We start from the raw sequence: 19,532 nt of genomic DNA, 5'->3' as shown, positions 1-19,532 counted from the left end.
TGACAGAAGGGAGTGACTGACGGAGAAGAAGAGAAAGGACAGAGAGAGAGAGAGAGAGAGAGAGAGAGCGCTTGCGAGCGAGAGATGTCCCTCGTTTATGTGAATGCTGCAAATCCCTCCTACGGTAGGTGTGATCATTTATTAATGCACACAGACACAGTTCCCCTGGCAAAGAGGCAGCTGAGATGGGGGTCTCACATGCAGCCTAGTGACAACAACAGGGAGTACCTCACCACACACGTCTCACAACAGCACACAACCTTTTTTAATCTAAAATAGCATCGCCCTCTGGGACCTTTCTGGGATCGATAAAACATGCCGGAGGCTAATCACGGTGATTGGCTTGAACGTTTGAACTTGAGATTGATCGCACTCCCAGGCCTAGTCACGTCACATCGCGTCACGTCATGGTCAGTGTTTGGCTGTGGTCCTCAGCTCCAGCAGCTGCACTTTATCTAATGTAGATAGTAAAACAAATGCACAGGTGTTAACCCCTTAGCGCAGACCCTATGTTACAACCTTACTGTGACCAGAGTTGTAATGGCTACCGCATGTCTTAATCTGTTACGTAAGGCTCTCGGTACTGTCATAGCAATGTTGTTATGATGTAGTTGATTATTTTCAGCAAAATAGTGAATAGGCCCGCTGACGATCCCATCTGCAGTAAGAGGCTACATTAGCACTAAGGGAGTCTATTTAACATCCACTAGAGTGTATATGGTTCTAGAGTACTCTCTAAGTGTTGAATTAAAACGGCATGTTTTGTGTGTTGCTGTATCTCTGGGCCATCGGAATATGTGCCTCACTAAAACAAAACCGGGTGACTTCACTTACTGTATTAGTAAGTGATCTCCTGAACCATGTTTAGCTGATTCTCAGCAGGTTGAGATGATAATTTTCTCATGGATTTTGCTGTCTGAACCTGGGACTGACATCACTGGTGTTCGCATCCCTAACGTCTTCAGAAGAACCATGACGCTGCAGCAGCATCAGCAAGAGCAGCGGAGAAATCAATTGAGCCATGCTTGGGTCACACTACAGGGTCATTGACCTACATTTTTTTAATCAAGATTTCGATTTGCGAACCATTAACCTTGCTGGTCCTAAACCCTCAAGTCACAATCACATGCTTTCTTCTGTCTTTCGAGGCACTCAAGGTTACAATTTCTACAATGTACAAAGCCAAATGAAAAGTATAGAAATTGTAGCCTTGAGTGCCTTGGATTTCCTTTACCCTGAACAAGTTTGAGAGCCCCTACACTGATGAGCACCAAGGGAAAATGCAATACACTCTGATATCCTGTTAGTTCTTTCATCTGTCTTTGTCAGCACCTGAGGTTACAGTTTTACTGACTGCATCTCATGGGCATCTTGATGAGAGGGTCACACATCCAAAGTAAGGTGTAAAGACAATTGTGTGAAACAGGGGTGAGACATGGCTAAGTGGGCTGGTACCATTATATGCACCCGGGTTCCGGCCCGAGATCATTCCAAATATCTTTCTCTCCCACCCACGCCCGCCTCAGTCTCTCTCACTGTCTTATCTGAATACTAAATAATAAATAAATAAATAAAATATAATAATAAATAATAATAATAATACATAAATAATGGTGCAAAAGCCAAAATAAATAAATTAAAAAGACAATTGTGTGAGACAGTGGAAGGAGACTGGTCTGCACAATGCTCCAAGCCAGATGAAGATCCAGGGGATCGAATCATTGCACTTCTACTTAAATTAAGTTCATTTCATAACGCATATCCCTGTATTGCCAAAAGTCTCCCTCAATCAAAAATATAATGGAAAAAAAGTTTATTGTTGGAGCAAAAATGCAGTGTGCAAACCATCCTGCATCTCTATGACAAATAATACACATCCCAAAGACCCGCACAAGGATCATGAGCTAGCAACATCAGCAGCAGTCATACTATCAGCTGCAGTGTAGAAATCCAATCAAGCCACGCCTGGGTCACACGGCAGTCAGATGAAGCAAGAGACATTTATATGACCGCAATTTCATGCTGATCATACATAAAAACTCTAACAAGATGTTAGTGAACGGGCAAAATTGACTTAGATATATCGATCATCTAAAATGTTACACTCTATACACTTAGTTTGACCCCTTAGTGCGGAGCCTCTGTGAACTGATTGTCACCAAACTGGTAAAGTCCAAGTCTTAATCGGTGACTTAAGACTCTCTTCGATGTCATAGCAATGTTGTTATGATGTAGTTGAGTGTTTTCAGCAAAGATTGAAAAGGTCCCTCGATGGGCCCGTCTGCAGTAAGAGGCTACGAACAGTCTCTCTCTCTCTCTCTCTCTCTCTCTCTCTCTCTCTCTCTCTCTCTCTCTCTCTCTCTCTCTCTCTCTCTCTCTCTCTCTCTCTCTCTCTCATACACACTCATTTGCTGGCACAAAATGACTTCAAAACCAAACCGTTTTACGCGTTGTCACCACACTCTATGCATCTCAGTGACAATATAAAGATAAACCTCCACTACTTATACCATGTCGATCGGCACAGATCAAAGACAACAGCACAGATTACTGTGAGGGAAAGTCCATGCAAAGTTTTATGGCACAGACAGCTTCAGTGCCCTTACTAGAGCAGAGAGGTAATGGGGTGTGTGGGGGGGAGCTGGGGCAAGAGAACAGGACAGCATGCTGTTGGGAAGACACAAGCTATTCAAATGCCCTAATGCGCGCACACACACATGCACACACACACACAGAGGCACACACCCGTACACACACACACACACACACATACACACACACACACACACACAGAGGCACACACCCGTACACACACACACACACACACACACACACACACACACACACACACACACACACACACACACACCCGTACACACACACACACACACACACACACACACACACACACACACACATACACACACACATACACACACACACACATGCAGTGTGTGAGCATTGTTTTAAACAAATAAATGGCCAGGTTCACTTCACTCCAATCCCTGCTGAACTGAGGCCCGACATCCCTGCCACGGCTGCTGCTGCTAGGAGACCAGATGCCCTGAGGATTCTGGGTAATTATCAGGGATAGGCAACACAAACACAGCACTTAAGGCCCTTTTGGGCAGCAACCATCACACACACACACAACCTGTTCATTGCACCTTCTGTATTACGTAACCTGGCAATTTTTGAGTGGCTTCAACTTTTGGCTGCAGTTCAAGTCCAAAGCAGCCTATAGTTTTCAGGCTGATGCGCTGTGTTGGTGAAGGCACTGACATAGGCCTACTATTGTTGATAGGCTAAGTCTTTTCATGGCACAGTACTGTACACAATGTTATAATCTGTAACCATTTTATAAAATACAGTTATAAACTGTAATCAGCTTCAGCACACAAACCACATTTTCCATTCAGGCCAGCATGGATACTGTATTTTCACAAAATAATCCAGGCCCTCATTATGACTGAAATGTCACTGCAGTTCTCTTTAAAAGCAGTCAGGGCCCATCAACAGTAGCTCACTCAGCAATGTTATGTCCATCTGTCTCGTGTCTTTCAGTCTCAATGCAACTTCTTAGCTTGATTTCCGTGGACCACAGTCCGTCTCCATGGACAGAGGTGTGCTGGCAAATTGAATCACCTTGGTGAAGCAGGGTTCCTTCCGAAAAACTAAATTAGGCCCTATGGGCTACAATTATTTGTGTTAACAAACTCTCAGACACTTTTATGCAGGGCTAAAAGTGAACTTGGAATTAAACCAACCAAATTACCAACTGTAGCCATAGGTATCTCGAAACACCACGAAGTCTAGACAATCATGTGGGTAGAAAACACAGCTGGATAGAGATGTCTTGTGTAATAAGAGCAAAGAAGCACATTTCCATCCCTTACCTGTAGTTCGCACCAAGCCACCTCCACAGTAGTCTCCGTGTCTAGTCCTTTGTATACGGTCTTGAAAGATCCCCTCCCGATTTCTATGTTGAATTTGAGGAACCTGCCGTCAGGTGAAGTGGCCACGGCCTTGGTCTCCACCTCATCCCGTTCCTCCTGTTCCCACCTGCTCTCGAATTGAGCGCTGGACAAAGCCACCTTTTTCCGGGCACTCTCCTCCTCCGACTCTGAGCTGCTAGCGAGAGCTTTGGAGCTGGGCTCCCCGACCTTCCATTCCCCTAGCGAGGGCAGAGGGTCAGAGTCCTGCGTGGTTGCAGTGGAGCTGCTACTGCAGCTGCTAGACTCAGGTGAGTCCGTGGAGGAAGATGAAGAATCTGCCTTCTTCTCATCGGTCGTACTTTCTGACAAGATGTTGTCAGCGGACCAGGATAGCGTCTTGGTTAAAGGAGCGCCGAAATCCGGAGTTTCCATATCCATGGTGTGAATTTTGTTCAACCTGTAGGCATTTCGTCTCGAGTTTGCCGAATGTCTCCTTCGCCTTGGTGGTATTCTGGGTGGGAAGCATGTGTCAGCATCGAAACTGCTTGACAACTGAGAGAACCCAAGTCCTGCCATGTCCACCTCGGCTTGAGACATGGTCGGGCACTTCAGTTGACAACAGGTGTCTGTTCTCCTGTTTTCGTCGGTTCAAATTTGTTCAACAGCTCCAAGGAACAAGACAGGTATCCATGTTATATTTTCAATGAGTGCAAATAAATAGAAAGAATGTACAGAAAAGAGAAGTCACCCGCTACAAAGATGCAGTTGATGGAACGTTGGTCATAAACAAATAAACCTTTGCCAAAATCTTCCACGAAACAGCCCGAAGTGGCACCAGAGGGGGAAAAAACAACGAAAAAAACGTGAACGGCGAGGCTACAGCAAAAAAGGAAACCTAATGGAAAAGGTAATAAAAACGCTACTATAGATATGTTACAATATAAGACAATGACTTGAGCACGGCGCAAGGCGAAATAGAAATACTGACGAAAGGTTCTCTGAAGGTCGTACACATTTCTTCAAAGAAAGAAAAGTCCACGAAATTATCCACAAAGTGAAGGCTTCCTTTAGAGATAAAGCGAGGTTTTAACACCAACTACCCCTTGCAACAGTTTTCTGTAGTTGATGGTACCTATTCGTTGCCTGGTAGGACGCACACGGATTCTGTATTGCCAGTGTGCACTCGGAGCGCAGCGCTTACTGTGTGCATGCACCACTTGCTCCGCCCCTTCGAAACCACCTTTCTAGTTATGTTATGAAGAAATCTGCGATACAGTGTCCACCTGTAAAGCCAAATGCTGACTCAGAGTAGTTATTTCCCAAGCCAATGAGCTCTGAATTGCGCTTTATTCAATTATATTTTATATTCCAAAATGTGCGCAACAGGTTTACGTGTCCATGTAGATCAGAGTCACTTCACAGGATTGCATGAACTCATTGTCAGCGCCCTCAAGTGCAATCATACTGGCCATGTAGTAGTGTGGGAGATGGCACACATGACTGTTTCTGTCCAGTATAGCTTTTCAAATAATATGTCTCGGCAAAAAATAGGCCCACCACAACGTTCTGTTCCCTCCCCATGAACACGAGAGCGCGCGGTCATTAGTAGGAGTTCTATCATGTCCTGACACAGATCAGGGGAAAAGGCGTGTCGTCATGACATAGGACGATGAGTGGACATGAGTGGACAGAATGATTTGTGAGTTTGTGACCGATAACGTCTTCCTGCAGCCCCCGCTGATCTGAAGAGATCTGAGTGCGAAGCTGCCTTTAATGCGCTTGCTACTGCTTGGCATGCTGCCACCTGCTGCTTGAGAGTGCACGGCTGCCCTATAGGAGCTGGATATAAATACACCTGAAGCAGACAGACCGACACACAGAGACACACACACATAGAGAGTGGCTCATCAGATCGTAAATCAGGTCACACTCAGAGAGAGAGAGAGAGAGAGAGAGAGAGAGAGAGAGAGAGAGAGAGAGAGAGAGAGAGAGAGAGAGAGAGAGAGAGAGAGAGAGAGAGAGAGAGACACACACACACACACACACACACACACACACACACACACACACACACACACACACACACACACACACACACACACACACACACACACACACAAGATGACCAATGAATGTCAAAGTAATTCCCTGTTCCCAGAGAGTGTGTGTAAAGTAAACACAGCAAGCACTTGTTCACTGGTACATAGAGGTTCACATAGAGTCTTACAGCCAATGGCAGCCGCAATCCAGTTGATCTTGTTTGAGGTGATCACAGTGCCGTGTTGATGGCCGCTTCGCATGGTCACCTTGCCAGGTAAGACGCTGTGAATTTGGGATTAACTCTCCTCTCGACTCCCTTGAAGGAGAGCAGGACAGACTCTGGTTGCCCCACCTTGTTAGAAGTGCAGGTCTATTTACGTATGCATAGCCTATTGAAGATTACCCCTTCCTAAATTAGGGGGTAATCAGTGGTCGAGTTGTAAAAAAAAAAATCAAAGCAGGGGGGATGGTCATGTATTCTGATTATTGGGGGTTTGGGGGTTTCTCCCCTAAGAAGAAAATGAAAATGTAGTTGTTAAAAGGGCAATTTTAACACAATATGTGAAGAAGGGATGCCTGTTTTAGAGGGGGATGATTCTTGACCCTTTTCATTGAGGGGGATGATTTTAGACCATTTTCACTGTCCATCCCCCTACAACTCGAGCCCTGGGGGTAATACTTTTTAGGAATACCACATTTTACATGTTACACTAATTTTAGTATTTCTGAGCTGGGCCTTTTTCTCATCGTGTCAATACATAATTCAAGAGGGAGGTATGGGTACTTTTTTATTTTTACAAGTATGCTTTCCACTACCCTTTTAGATTACAATTTACCTTTTACTAAAGGAGTAACGGAGTTTCGATTTGGATGTAGTGTACATCCATTATCCCATGCAACTACAATTGTAGGCATATGCATTTCCACCCTGTGTGAATTCTAAATGGGTCTAATGGGTTCAATTTTTTTGTTTTCTCCTGGCTGCGCGACACTTGCTGCGCACAACTCAATCTCTGATTGTTTGAAACCGATGTCGTCAAAGAATTAGCTCACATGGTTGGCTGCCAGTGTCTTGTCCCTCCTCAGAACACCGTGTTGATAAACAGGGTGAACCCATGTATATCCTAACAATATGCTTTAGTCAAAGGCCTTGCAGTGACAAACTGTCTGAGTGACGATGACACTGGCCTCTGTGACCTCTGCTGGCATCTAGCTTCCAAGGCACTGACTGACCCCTATGTCTCTGTGTTTATTTATGTATGTGTGTGTGTGTGTGTGTGTGTGTGTGTGTGTGTGTGTGTGTGTGTGTGTGTGTGTGTGTGTGTGTGTGTGTGTGTGTGTGTGTGTGTGTGTAGGTTTTCCAGTTCATGCTTTCTCTCATAGACACCTGTATTATGCCACGGGTGGAGCAGCCCCTGCATGTCCGTGTTCGTGTTCATGGTGAGCATACAGTCTGGAGTGTACAGAGAGCTTACATTATACACAGTACCTGTCACTACTGTACTGGACGTAAAGTATACTAAACATGTTGTTAAAGACATTCCACTATTTTTGGTTATCTGCTCATTTTCCAGCCCGCATGTGTTAAATAATTGGGTTTTACCTTTCTCCTGTTTTTCTAGCCATTTTTCGGAGTCTGACGATATTAGTCCTCGTGTCAAGCTGGCATATAACACTGAACCGGGGACCAGCACACCAATGAGCTACCTTTCCCATTGTAGCCTCTTCCTGAAAATGGGCCATTACCAGTTTGGGGGGCAATGTGGTTATAACAGAGGCTCTGTGTTTAAGGGGTTAATGCAGTGTGTACACTACACTGCAATAAAATGGATTAATGGGTTACACGAGAGCTCATTGGTGCACGGCTCATCATTTCCTTAACAGTTTTTATTCAGCCCAGAATAGACCACACCTTCACTCTATGGAGGAGGGATAGTTTGGATGCATGCACTATTACTGTTTTTTTCCTTGAGTGTATTTATTAATTTACTGTATTATTAATTTATTTTACTTTGCAATATATGCTTATATATGTTTTCCCCCTTTAGAGCAGAATATGGGTGTTGTGGGTGGGTGGATTTATTAAAAAAAAGGAAACAAATCCAATTCAAGAAATTGTATTTAAATGCATTCTACTTGTGCTTTCTTGAGTAAAAAAATATACAAAAAAAAAACCCAATTTGTATTCAGCCATGGTCAGCAATTAATTACCATGTAGAACTCCTGCTGTATACTGTATGTACGGGGTGGGGGACACCCAGACACTGCTTGTGTTCGTATAACATAATGTTCATACTGTGCGGTACAATACAGTGAATGGCAACATGGCTTGCGTAGCAGAGACTAGAGCTGCTTGGCCAGCGTTCCTCAGTATGTTATCCTCTCACTCAGCCGTCTGCTAAGCGATAAATAGGACAGTTTGGAATATAAACATCAGTGTCCCTGTGACTGTGCGTGGCTGTGTGTGTGTGTGTGTGTGTGTGTGTGGAGAGAGAGAGAGAGAGAGAGAGAGAGAGAGAGAGAGAGAGAGAGAGAGAGAGAGAGAGAGAGAGAGAGAGAGAGAGAGAGAATATGTTCCTGCGCTAGAGTGAGAGTGTGTGTGTGTGTGTGTGTGTGTGTGTGTGTGTGTGTGTGTGTGTGTGTGTGTGTGTGTGTGTGTGTGTGTGTGTGCGCGTGGGTGCGTGAGTGTTCTGACATGGTGTTGGAGAGGTCAAGAGTCCCACCTGTTACAACAGGAGGCGGGGCTTATACTAATGTTAACGTGTGTGTGTGTGTGTGTGTGTGTGTGTGTGTGTGTGTGTGTGTGTGTGTGTGTGTGTGTGTGTGTGTGTGTGTGTGTGTGTGTGTGTGTGTGTGTGTGTGTGTGTGTGTGTGTGTGTGTCTTATCAGTGTGAACACATTGCTCTCCTGCAGTCCCCCGTAGCTCATACGCTAGAAGAACACAAGCAGAGAGCTCTAATCAGCAACATCCCCTGCAGAGAGAGAGGGAGAGAGAGAGAGAGAGAGAGAGAGAGAGAGAGAGAGAGAGAGAGAGAGAGAGAGAGAGAGAGAGAGAGAGAGAGAGAGAGAGAGAGAGAGAGAGAGAGAGAGCCAGAGAGCCAGAGAGCCAGAGAGCCAGAGGGGGTAAAGAGGAAAAAAGTGAAACAGGAAAAAGATGAAACAGGAAAACATGAATGCTGTTTGTTTGTGTCTCTGTGGGGGAGATGGAGAGACAGAGACAGGGAGAAAGACAGGTACTGGAGAGAGAGAGAGAGAGAGAGAGAGAGAGAGAGAGAGAGAGAGAGAGAGAGAGAGAGAGAGAGAGAGAGAGAGAGAGAGACATAAAGAGAGATAAAGTGGGTCACCAAGAATGCTTATCATTTTTTTTTAATTTCCAGAGAAATGTGTGTCTTCCTTTCCTGACTTATCTCCTGTCAGCCACGCATTAGGCCCTCAGGGCTGGTAAGATTTACCGCCATGAGTAATATAATGAAATACAGTGCCCTCCATAATTATTGGCACCCCTGGTTGAGATGTGTTAAAAGCCTTAAAATAAATTCAGTGTTTATTGCAGAAGAATACTGTCACACTGAAAATTGTAGGAAAATGTAGCCTTCAACTCAAATGAATTGTAAGAAAATAAAAAAAATCCCTGACTGAAAAATAATTATTTTTCATTAAATCACCTGTTCCATAATTATTGGCACCCTTAACAATTCCCAGGAAATAAATATAATTGAAGCATTTCTGTCATTTCTACAGTAGTTTACAAAGTTTACCAGAGTATGTAGGAACATTTAATTAGTAATTCATCACTTCCTGTTTCCCTGGGGTATAAATATGACGTGACACCGAGGCCATTTCTCTTATCCACTCTTAAACATGGGAAAGACAAAGGAACATAGCATACAAGTGAGGCAGATGTGCGTCGACCTTCACAGGTCAGGCAGAGGCTACAAGAAGATTGCCACTGAACTGCAGCTGCCCATATCCACTGTGAGAGGAATAATTAAGAAGTTCAAAACAACTGGAACAGTGGTAAACAAGCCTGGACGAGGACCCAAGTTTATTTTGCCACCACGCACAGTGAGGAGGATGGTAAGAGAAATCAAAAGATCTCCAAAGCTCACTGTTACAGAATTACAACACATGGTAGCATCCTGGGGTCACAAAGTCTCCAAATCAACCATCAGGCGCTGTCTACACGCCAACAAGCTGTTTGGGAGGCATGCACGGAGAAAACCTTTCCTCACTCACAATCATAAACGCAAGCGTCTGGAGTTCGCCAAGCGGTATTGGGGCTTCAACTGGGACCGTGTGCTTTGGTCAGATGAGACCAAGATTGAGCTTTTTGGCAACAAACACTCTAAGTGGGTCTGGCGTACCACGAAAGATGCGCATGCTGAAAAGCACCTCATACCCACTGTGAAGAATGGGGGTGGGTCAGTGATGCTGTGGGGCTGTTTCGCTTCCAAAGGCCCTGGGAACCTTGTTAGGGTGCATGGCATCATGAATGCTTTGAAATACCAGGACATTTTAAATCAAAATCTGTTGCCCTCTGCCCGAAATCTGAAGCTGGGTTGTCACTGGGTCTTTCAGCAAGACAATGACCCTAAACATATGGCCAAATCTACACAGAAATGGTTCACCAGACACAAAATCAAGCTCCTCCCATGGCCATCTCAGTCCCCTGACCTCAACTCCATTGAGAACCTGTGGGGTGAGCTGAAGAGGAGAGTACAGAGGAGAGGACCCAGGTCTCTGGATGATTTAGAGAGATTCTGCAAAGAGGAATGGCTGAAGATCCCTCTTTCTGTCTTTTCCCATCTTGTGAAACATTATAGGAGAAGATTAGGTGCTGTTTTGTTGGCAAAAGGGGGTTGTACAAAATATTAACACCAGGGGTGCTAATAATTGTGACACACATTATTTGATGTCAAATAATTATTTCTTTATGTGGGATTTTTTCCCCACTGAATAAATGCACTTGTATTGAAGGTTGGATTTTTCTCTTTTTTTCCATTAAGGTCCCATATTATTTAGAAAAAAAATAAAATAATTGGAAGCTAAAAAACACATCTCAACCAGGGGTGCCAATAATTATGGAGGGTACTGTATAAAGAATGTTGCACGAGTACATAAACGTCATGGGAGGTGTCTGTGGTTTTCTTTGTACGAAAAAACACCAGGAAAACACACACACACACACACACACACACACACACACACACACACACACACAGCGTTCAAGAAGAGAGAATAGCAAAAAAAGAGAGAGAAAGAAATAGGCTACTCAGGCACGAGCACCCCTTGTGTTTCTCACCAAGGCACAATGAATGACCCAAGCACATAAATAGAACTTTCATTTTCTTCAATGAAAGAATGGATACAATGTGAATGGATACAATGCGAGAGCATGGAGTGAGGACAAGATGATCTCTGTCTGATCTCTCTTAACGCTGAATGAGCCGTTTAGCGGGTCTTTTGATCACGTTTCCAGAAAAAAACTTTAGTCATTATTAACCCCTCCATGCAGAGACTTGCTACCAAAATGGTAAAGGCCATGTCTGAAAATCTGACTCTTTGTTGACAATTTGTCATGATGTAGCTGGAACAGTCAGATACCCGTGATCCCATGGGCACAATTAGTCACCATGTCCTGAAAATGATAGTAAATGATAATAATAATTTAACAATGACTTATGTCTTATGTGTATAGGCCTGGCTACGTCTAATGCTCTGGGGCCAAAGCTGGTTTAGGAGTAAGCTAGGCTAAGTTATAAGAGGTAAATCATCTAATAGAAAAGCCTGGAGTCCTCATTTTCTAAACCAGCTTTGTAGTATGGGCCCCTGGGGTGCAGGGAAGAAGAAAACATGTGGCCGTTTTAATGACAAGACCCTTGACCCATCTTTGACACTCTGTCGTGTCATAGCAATGTTGTCATGATGTAGTCGTAATAGTCGGATCAGTCGGATTAGTGTCCTGAAAATGCAGGGAATTGAACAATGACTTATGTACTCATGGCTAGTACTAGGCCTGGCTAGGTCTAAAGCTCTGGGGTGCAGAGAAGAAGGAAAACATGTGGCCGACCTTTGACCCAGTATAATTACTAACGGCTGATCATTGATTATGTGTTGATAGAGGGCTTATCAGTAATTACACTTATTATCAGACTAATAGTGATCTTAAAAAAACTTTCCATTCATAAGCGTCTGTCTGTAGCAACCCATTTATGTGGGTGTTTATCAAGACTCTCTTTTATCAAGGTCATGTTGCATTAATGACCCACTGAGCAAAGAGACGTTCATACAAAGTCTTTTCTAAGTCATTGTTGGACGTAAAATTTAAGTCTTCTGCATGTGCAGACTGTGACGTCAGACTACGTCTTTTCCTGACGTCCAAAGTAAGTCCATAAAGGAGCCATTTCTAGTCCAAATGTGGTCTTTGTAGACGTCTTTTCAACGTCATTTTGTAGAAGGAGTTATAACGTCATCTTCGTGGACATCTTATCGACGTCTTATCAGACTTGTTTTAGACACTGATAACGTCCACAGTGTTTTAGACGTCCAAAAAAGTGACCTATACCGACGTTCAAATGTTCAACTACATTTTGACGTAATAATGGGGTCATAATTAGACGTCCAAATAGTGGACCTAGTTTGCACGTTGGTCTGAGGTCCAGAATTGGTCATGGACCGACGGACGCAATGTAGACATAATCTCAACGTCTATACGACGTCCAATGTTTAAAGGGTTGTCTTATTTGGTGAGACCACCTGCTACAACGTGCTGACATCAGTGTTACACCTGCCTTGTATGTTGGTAACAAAGAATAGGCCTACTGTAGAACATTGGAGCTATTTGAAAGATGCATATTATATGCTACAAAATACAATATGTATATTATGTAATATGTATATGAATACAGTATATGAATACAAATCAGTATATGTAATATGTATATGAATACAGAACACTGACTAGATTTCCACTTCACCCTCCGAAATCTAGAGTGCTCATTTGTTGATATACCTCATTAGAGTCACTGCTGGAATGCTGTTCTGCTGTGCTACAAGTGGTAATATTGCCTGTAAACAGATGGGGATAATGATCATAAACAATGACAAGCAAGAATGCACAAGCTGTGCAGTTTTCTCTTTCGTTGTCATTGTCAAGTTACCTGACTCTTGCCTAAGAAATGCAATTGCAGTTTTACCCTTATAAGCAGTGTTGCTCATCAGTGGTTGAATCTTGTATCTGAGATATATTTGAGCATCTCATATTCATGTCATTCTGTGATTCATTGTTTCTGATTACTTATTATCATTCCGGTACCCTTATGAGTAAGAGGTAAGCCAATTTGAGGTATAGAAGACATAACTAAGACAAAGGAGGACAAGTTGAGATAACCAGTTGAGCAATGTTCGAGGATAAACAGACATTTCCTTTCTTTCACAACTGTTTTTACCTCTTCTCAACTTTTTCTTATTCCTTTTGTTATGTGCTTGCTAAGGTACCCTTTGGAAAAGCAATCGGGAAGTAATTGATCACAGAATGACATGAAAACTTGAGAAACTCAAATATATCTCAGAGACAAGATTCATCCACAGATGAGCAACACAGCTTTCCTAGGACCAGCAGGGTCAGGGCGGATCAAACTCCACAGGCCGACGTGAACCCTCCTGAGCCAAACGGATGGCAGTGACCTCCCCTGAAGAATGTCCGTTCTGTGTCATTGCATATTGTCTGAGTGTTTGAGTAAGCATGGGTATGCATGTGTAAACAATAGAAAGATCACACACCCCTGCTCATCCTGTCTGTTTGCTGTCAAACGGGCGCGCCGCGGTGCTGTCTATAGGGGTGGAACACTACTCTCCACAAGTCATGTCATGGAGTGTGGAAGCATAGGCTACATGGTCTAAGGGGAAAGTTACCAGTCACGTCAACCATTGATGGCATGCATGCACCAAGTCCAATTTGTGGACATAATAATGACTGATGTAATTAATACTCTCTGATGATGCTGTGTGTGTATTTATTGTCCATCTGTATGTTTGTCTTATTATTGCAGTTTGCGTGTGTGTGTATATTTATTGTATGTCTTATATCATTGTTACTTTTTATACTACGCACGTATGTGTGTCTGTGTGTGGTTATGTTTGTGTTATGAGTGAATGTGTCAGAGAGAGTAGGCTATGTAAATGTTTTTACTGCCAGTGTGTGTGTGTGTGTAGATGATTTTTGCCAATGTCTTATACCGGTATGTATGTTTAGTTTAATTGCACATTGGAGACTGGTCAAACGCAATTTCAAACTTATGTGCTAACTCTTTTACATAATTTTTTTTTTCTTTTCACTAAAGTACACTTGACTTGACTTGGATTAGGCTGTGAGAATGATGCAGTCATGCTGCCACCTTGTGGACGAAATGTTAACTACACATGAATTGGACAGGCACAGTTGAAATGTTGGCTGTCCCATTCCTATGTTGCTCCATTACTTTTTAAACTCACGAACATACTGATAGATATTGCCATTAACCACACCTATGCCCAACACACCCAGTCAACAGCTCAGTTGCACCTTTGTACAGCCCAAGGCACTAAGTAACATCAAGACAAGATGTATCCTTGGCCCTGTGCTTTTTGTCGTTACTGTGTTATTATTTACTCTGCTGTTATTTTGCTGGGGATTTTTGTCATTGTCAGTTACTAAATGTAATGCTAAAACTTACTCAGATATGTTGACGATATAATGTATATTCTAACCTGAAATAAAAAGAATGTTAAAAAAAAAAAAAAACAAGACTGTGTAGTATCAAGATAGTATAAGTATTTTAAAATATCAGGACAGTACTTTTCCAAAGAAAAAAAATCAAGGTTTCTTGATCTGAATTTTATTATACCACAACACCCATATTTACATCATAATCTTAAATAATAACCCATTACACCACCAAGCATCAGTTTTTACAGCACACATGTTTCAGAGCTATCCAGAGAAGAGGCCATTTTCAGCTGCAGTGCTCTTTTAGAAAAGAGGAAACCGGCAAGCTGAAATCTCAGTAATTCGAGAAATGAAAGTCTGTGGTTTAAGATGGAGCCTTCGAAAGCCGAGCCGTGTTGCTAGGAGTTGGCCCCTGTCCTGGGCCCCTTCATCACATAGATCTTGGCCTCCTCGTCAATCTCATCCATGATCTTCTCCTGCTTCACAGACACTATGGTGTAGGTGACTGGGTGGTGAAAGTGGGTCAAGGACCAAGATTGTAACAATGGATGCTGTAGGTTACATAGAAAAAGTGACACAAACTGGCAAATAGTAGGCTAATGCACGTTACTACTTTGTGAGAGTAAATGAATGCTACAGCACAAAATACTGTGGGTACATTCTGAATAATAAAACTAATTAATGAAGAAAAAGAATAACTAATGTACACCAAAATAAAGCATAAATGAGCTCCTAAACAATATTCCCATTTGTTCACTTCCTCACAGGCCTACACTATGGTTGTGAAAGGGCATGCACAGGAAAAGTAGTGTGGCACGAGTCGACCCATGTAAAGGGGGGCTTGGCTGGAATCTACCGGTGTATGGGGGGCCTTGGCATGGTTAAGTATGGGAACCCCTGGCCTAAAACATCTTCAGATCCTAGACTGACTATAAGGCAGTGGTTCCAAAACTGGGGATTGGTACCTCTAGGGTGGTTACGAAAGTAGGCCTATTTAAGGGTAGTCGCCGGCAAAAGGGACATTGCATAAAAAGGGAAATCCACAGGTTATCCGCTAATATAATTCCATAATTTGGTTAGTAACAGTATTCACTTGTAGCCTAAGGTGAATGGATGCATTTGCCCTGTGATTTTTTTTGGCAAAAAAGTGGTCAATCTATTCATGGAAAATCTAGCACTATTAATGGACAAAAAAGCATTAATATTGCTAGATTTGCAATTAGACCTAATAGTTTGTACGTTAATATTGTTCAATAGAAATCCAGTAGCCCACAAGAGTAGACAGACTTGTGGGGGTTTGGGAACCACTGGAGGCTACTTGACTGTGTCCAATCACCGTGGGCTGAATGCCTGACATCGACTACAAGATTATACTTCAAGCAAATTGTCATGGGAAAAGATGGAGCGGCTGACAACGAGTGAAAAATGTAACAAACAAAAAACGAGTGAAGAATGCATTGGCTCACCTGGGTGCAGTAGGAGAGGACATTGTCAGAATGTCAACACAAGGCAGTGAGGCTAGTCATTGCATGGTGATGGTCATTGCAGCGTAAGTGCAATAAGTAGCAATCAGCTAAACGCAGCCTACTGAATCACACTTGAAATCCACTGCAATTATGCGAATGACAACAATAACAACACAAAAGAAGCATTTGTCAACACACAGACTAGTGTTAGCATAAGCTAAGCACTGGCCTTGCCTAGCTACTGTTATGAAAGCCAAAAAGGATACACATGCCGAGGACGAAACCGCCGATAGCGAGTCCAGTGAAAAGATTGCGTGTTCTGAGCCTCTTCGTATTGGCCTGCAACTGCTGAAGTTCAAGTCGTCTTTTGATCAGGTTTTTCTGTGCTTGCGTGATTGGTTTTCCAGTTTCTCCCAAAACTTCTCCCGTACCCTTGTCAGCCATGATTATTGAGTGACGTAACGAATGTATTTGCGAGGTATAACCACATGGTGACACTATTGTGCCTGCAGTTGTAGGATTAAGCAACGTCGTGTAGTCAGCCTACCGGTATCTATTCTCTCTAATGTAACACCAGGATTGCTTTTGTGGATCAACTCAAAATGCAGGAAATACATGTTCCAACTTCTTATACCATAGTTTGCAATATTCTTCCCTCTAGATAAAAAAAACCCCAAACCAAACCTCATAATCTTTTTCATATTTATTTTAGCTTTATAATCAACGGCAGAATATTGCCTAGGCAAGAAAAGTATGAGTGGGGACCACAGTGAACCCCCCTATGTGTCCAAATACACACACACACACACACACACACACACACACACACACACACACACACACACACACACACACACACACACACACACACACACACACACTCTCTCTCTCTCTCTCTCTCTCTCTCTCTCTCTCTCTCTCTCTCTCTCTCTCCTGATAACAGATCTGCCCCCCCACACACACACACACAAACACACCACCAAGGTCTTTTTACTCATACAACACCGACTTTGCAGGATACAGGAGATGCACTGTCAGCGGGGGGTGGTGGCAGATTACGGACAACTCAGCCAGGGAGAAGCATACATTCAGCGCTGCAGAGGGGGGCGTGGTGGCTGTCTGGGTACGTACAGTAGACTGCAGTTGCAGGAGTCTAAACCAGGCTTTAGTGGGAATACACAGAGCAGTGTGTAGGTGTGCGCACACACACATGCACACACAGACACAGACACAGACACACAGAGCTGTTTTCACTGGTAGGGCGTTTATAGTAATTTATTTGTCACATACAACCAACCTTGTAGGCTATTGCAGTGAAATGACAGTCGGGTCATTGAGAAAATGAACCTGCACTTGAGCCAAATCCATGACAAAAGTGAAAACATCTATGGAGGGGACACCGTTTATTATTTTAAATTATTTATACTTTCTGCATAATATTTTTGTTCATTTATTATCATGTGTCTGAAGATGTAGATGAAAGAAATAGACGATTTATGATAAATTAAGACCACACAAATTATATAATACAAATCAAGTTCCTTTATTTTAAGAACCATCACTGATAATGTATTTCCTATGTTATGTACACAAATATGTTCTTGAAAAGATACCCTTTCTTAAGACAGTTTGTTCTGATTTCATATCATACTGCTTTGCATATAAACACCAATACTGGCACACCAACGTGGCCAGTCTGTACAGCTCCAGTCATATATTAGACCTCTCTACATCTTACAGCCCATAGCTTGAAGTTACACTTTAGAATAGCATTGCTTTATTTATTATTTATTTACTTTAAGATTTCACCACCACGTTTCCTTTATAAAATTCCCATTCCCTTTTTAACATACAACAAAGTAATGAACGGAACCCAAATGTTAAGGCGAGAGGGAGATGATGCCTTCTTCTTGGCTCTGTAGGTAGGTTCCTAGTCTGTCAAAGCTGCTCCTAGTACACTTCTATTCCCATATGTAATACACAGACAACGAAGCTCCCGCACACTGTTCACATTTGCAGAGTTTACTTGCGACGTTTCGGTCTACTGATCTTCTTCAAGCAAGAATGGCTTGAAGAAGGTCAGTAAGACCGAAACGTCGCAAGTAAACTTTGCAAGTGTGAACAGTACTGTATGCGGGAGCTGTTCTTGTCTTTAACGTTGGTGACCCAGGGGTTCCACTCCTACGCATCTGGCTGAAGGAGGTGTGCAAGAATTCTACACAAACAGCAATGTCATATTATCCCTCTCAGATGTTCTCTGACTGCTGATTGCTCAGGCAAACAATCTCCCCAGGAATCAACATTGAAGTACAGTCAGACCCTCTGTTGGAAGACAGCAGGCAGGAAGACAAGGCCAACAGCACGAGGGGCTGTTTTACCAGGACAGTGGGCTTCACAGGTTCATACCTTTTCTGCCACATAGGGCTACAGTTTGCCGTCAATCTTAACATAGTGGCCATATTATCCAGACAACATATTCAGTACAGGAAGCTCATACAATAGTAATTTAAAAACCTGTCAACACTGAGCTGTCAGCTATTAATCTCTTAATGTATGCAAGATAATGATAGCAAGATGTCTGACCTGACCTCTGCATCAGTTTGAACTTTCAAAGACATGGACATATTCCCACCCTGAGTAAGATGTATGAATGAGTAATATGGCTGCGGCGTTAATTTGGCAAATTGTGGCCCATTGGTACAACAGCAGGGACAAAGTGAGCAGTGCTATCCCTTTGGACATGAGACCAAAACAACATTACATTATTGATATTATATTTTTGGCTAATGATAAACCACCTCTCCAATCCAATGCAGCCACACCTGTATGCACACACAGCAGCCATGTCACATAAACGGGAGGCAGTGAGCGCAGTTACATGCACACAGTATCCTTGTTTCAAATGGAACATTGTCAGTGTTCGATTTGTAACAAGTTCCGGATTATTCCGTTTAGATGCGTGGAACAGCATTCTGTAACCAGAATATTCCTGGGACACAGCAACGTTCAGAATGAGTGAAGAGTTTACAAGACTCATAGACTCCCAAACCTCATGGAACTGTGCTCAATGATAATATGAATCATAGAGGTGGAGGAGATGCTTAGTGCCACCTAGTTAAATCTTTGGGTGTGTGTGAAAAAAAGAACATCTACTGTATATTAAGGGAGAAAATACACTCTTGATTAATATAATCACTAAGAAATATTAATGTAGAGTGCAAGCTTACCCTGAATCTACAATAACTAGCTTTTCCTGCTGTCAATCAACAGGTGGGAACCTTTGGTCTAGAATGGCTTTCTTTTGCTTTTACACATCTGAAATATCAACATGAGAGCTGTCCCGCTCCGTAAAGTACAAGTACTGTTGCATATTAAGCCTTGGTT

General features: G+C 42.9%; 3 protein-coding genes across 7 annotated transcripts in view; all 3 read right to left on the bottom strand.

The window, feature by feature from the left end:
* Window positions 1-5,116, bottom strand: part of wnk4b (WNK lysine deficient protein kinase 4b) — a 154,333-nt gene extending 149,217 nt beyond the window's left edge. For both annotated transcript variants that reach the window (XM_063187698.1, XM_063187700.1), the window contains exon 1: window positions 3,897-5,116. In XM_063187698.1, the coding sequence (XP_063043768.1) occupies window positions 3,897-4,532 (636 nt within the window). In that variant the 5' untranslated portion in view covers window positions 4,533-5,116. The remainder of the gene's footprint in view (window positions 1-3,896) is intronic.
* Window positions 5,117-14,829: 9,713 nt separating this feature from the next.
* LOC134438171 (cytochrome c oxidase assembly factor 3 homolog, mitochondrial) lies at window positions 14,830-16,655 on the bottom strand. Its single transcript, XM_063187697.1, has 2 exons — window positions 16,415-16,655; window positions 14,830-15,187 (listed from the first exon to the last, which is right to left on the bottom strand). The coding sequence occupies exons 1-2, from the start codon at window positions 16,590-16,592 to the stop codon at window positions 15,081-15,083; spliced, it is 285 nt and encodes a 94-aa protein (XP_063043767.1). The 5' UTR covers window positions 16,593-16,655; the 3' UTR covers window positions 14,830-15,080.
* Window positions 16,656-17,671: 1,016 nt separating this feature from the next.
* The window catches only part of arhgap27l (Rho GTPase activating protein 27, like), an 83,186-nt gene continuing 81,325 nt past the window's right edge, over window positions 17,672-19,532 (bottom strand). For all 4 annotated transcript variants that reach the window (XM_063187692.1, XM_063187693.1, XM_063187695.1 and 1 more), the window contains one exon: window positions 17,672-19,532. This exon is cut by the window's right edge and continues 1,561 nt beyond it. The gene's annotated coding sequence lies outside the window, so the exon portion shown is untranslated.

Source organism: Engraulis encrasicolus, chromosome 2 (genome assembly GCF_034702125.1).
Source record: "Engraulis encrasicolus isolate BLACKSEA-1 chromosome 2, IST_EnEncr_1.0, whole genome shotgun sequence".
NCBI lineage: Eukaryota > Metazoa > Chordata > Actinopteri > Clupeiformes > Engraulidae > Engraulis > Engraulis encrasicolus.
The sequence above is the reverse complement of the archived record's forward strand: the minus strand, read 5'-3'. Positions and strand labels throughout refer to the sequence as shown.

What these genes read in the sequence shown, in the direction of transcription:
- LOC134438171 (XM_063187697.1), bottom strand. Translation starts at nt 16,592, where the DNA reads ATGGCTGACAAGGGTACGGGAGAAGTTTTGGGAGAAACTGGAAAACCA. An exon ending in CGGTTTCGTCCTCGGCATGT is followed by an intron (nt 15,188 to 16,414) that starts GTATCCTTTTTG and finishes TTCACCACCCAG; the next exon opens with TCACCTACACCATAGTGTCT.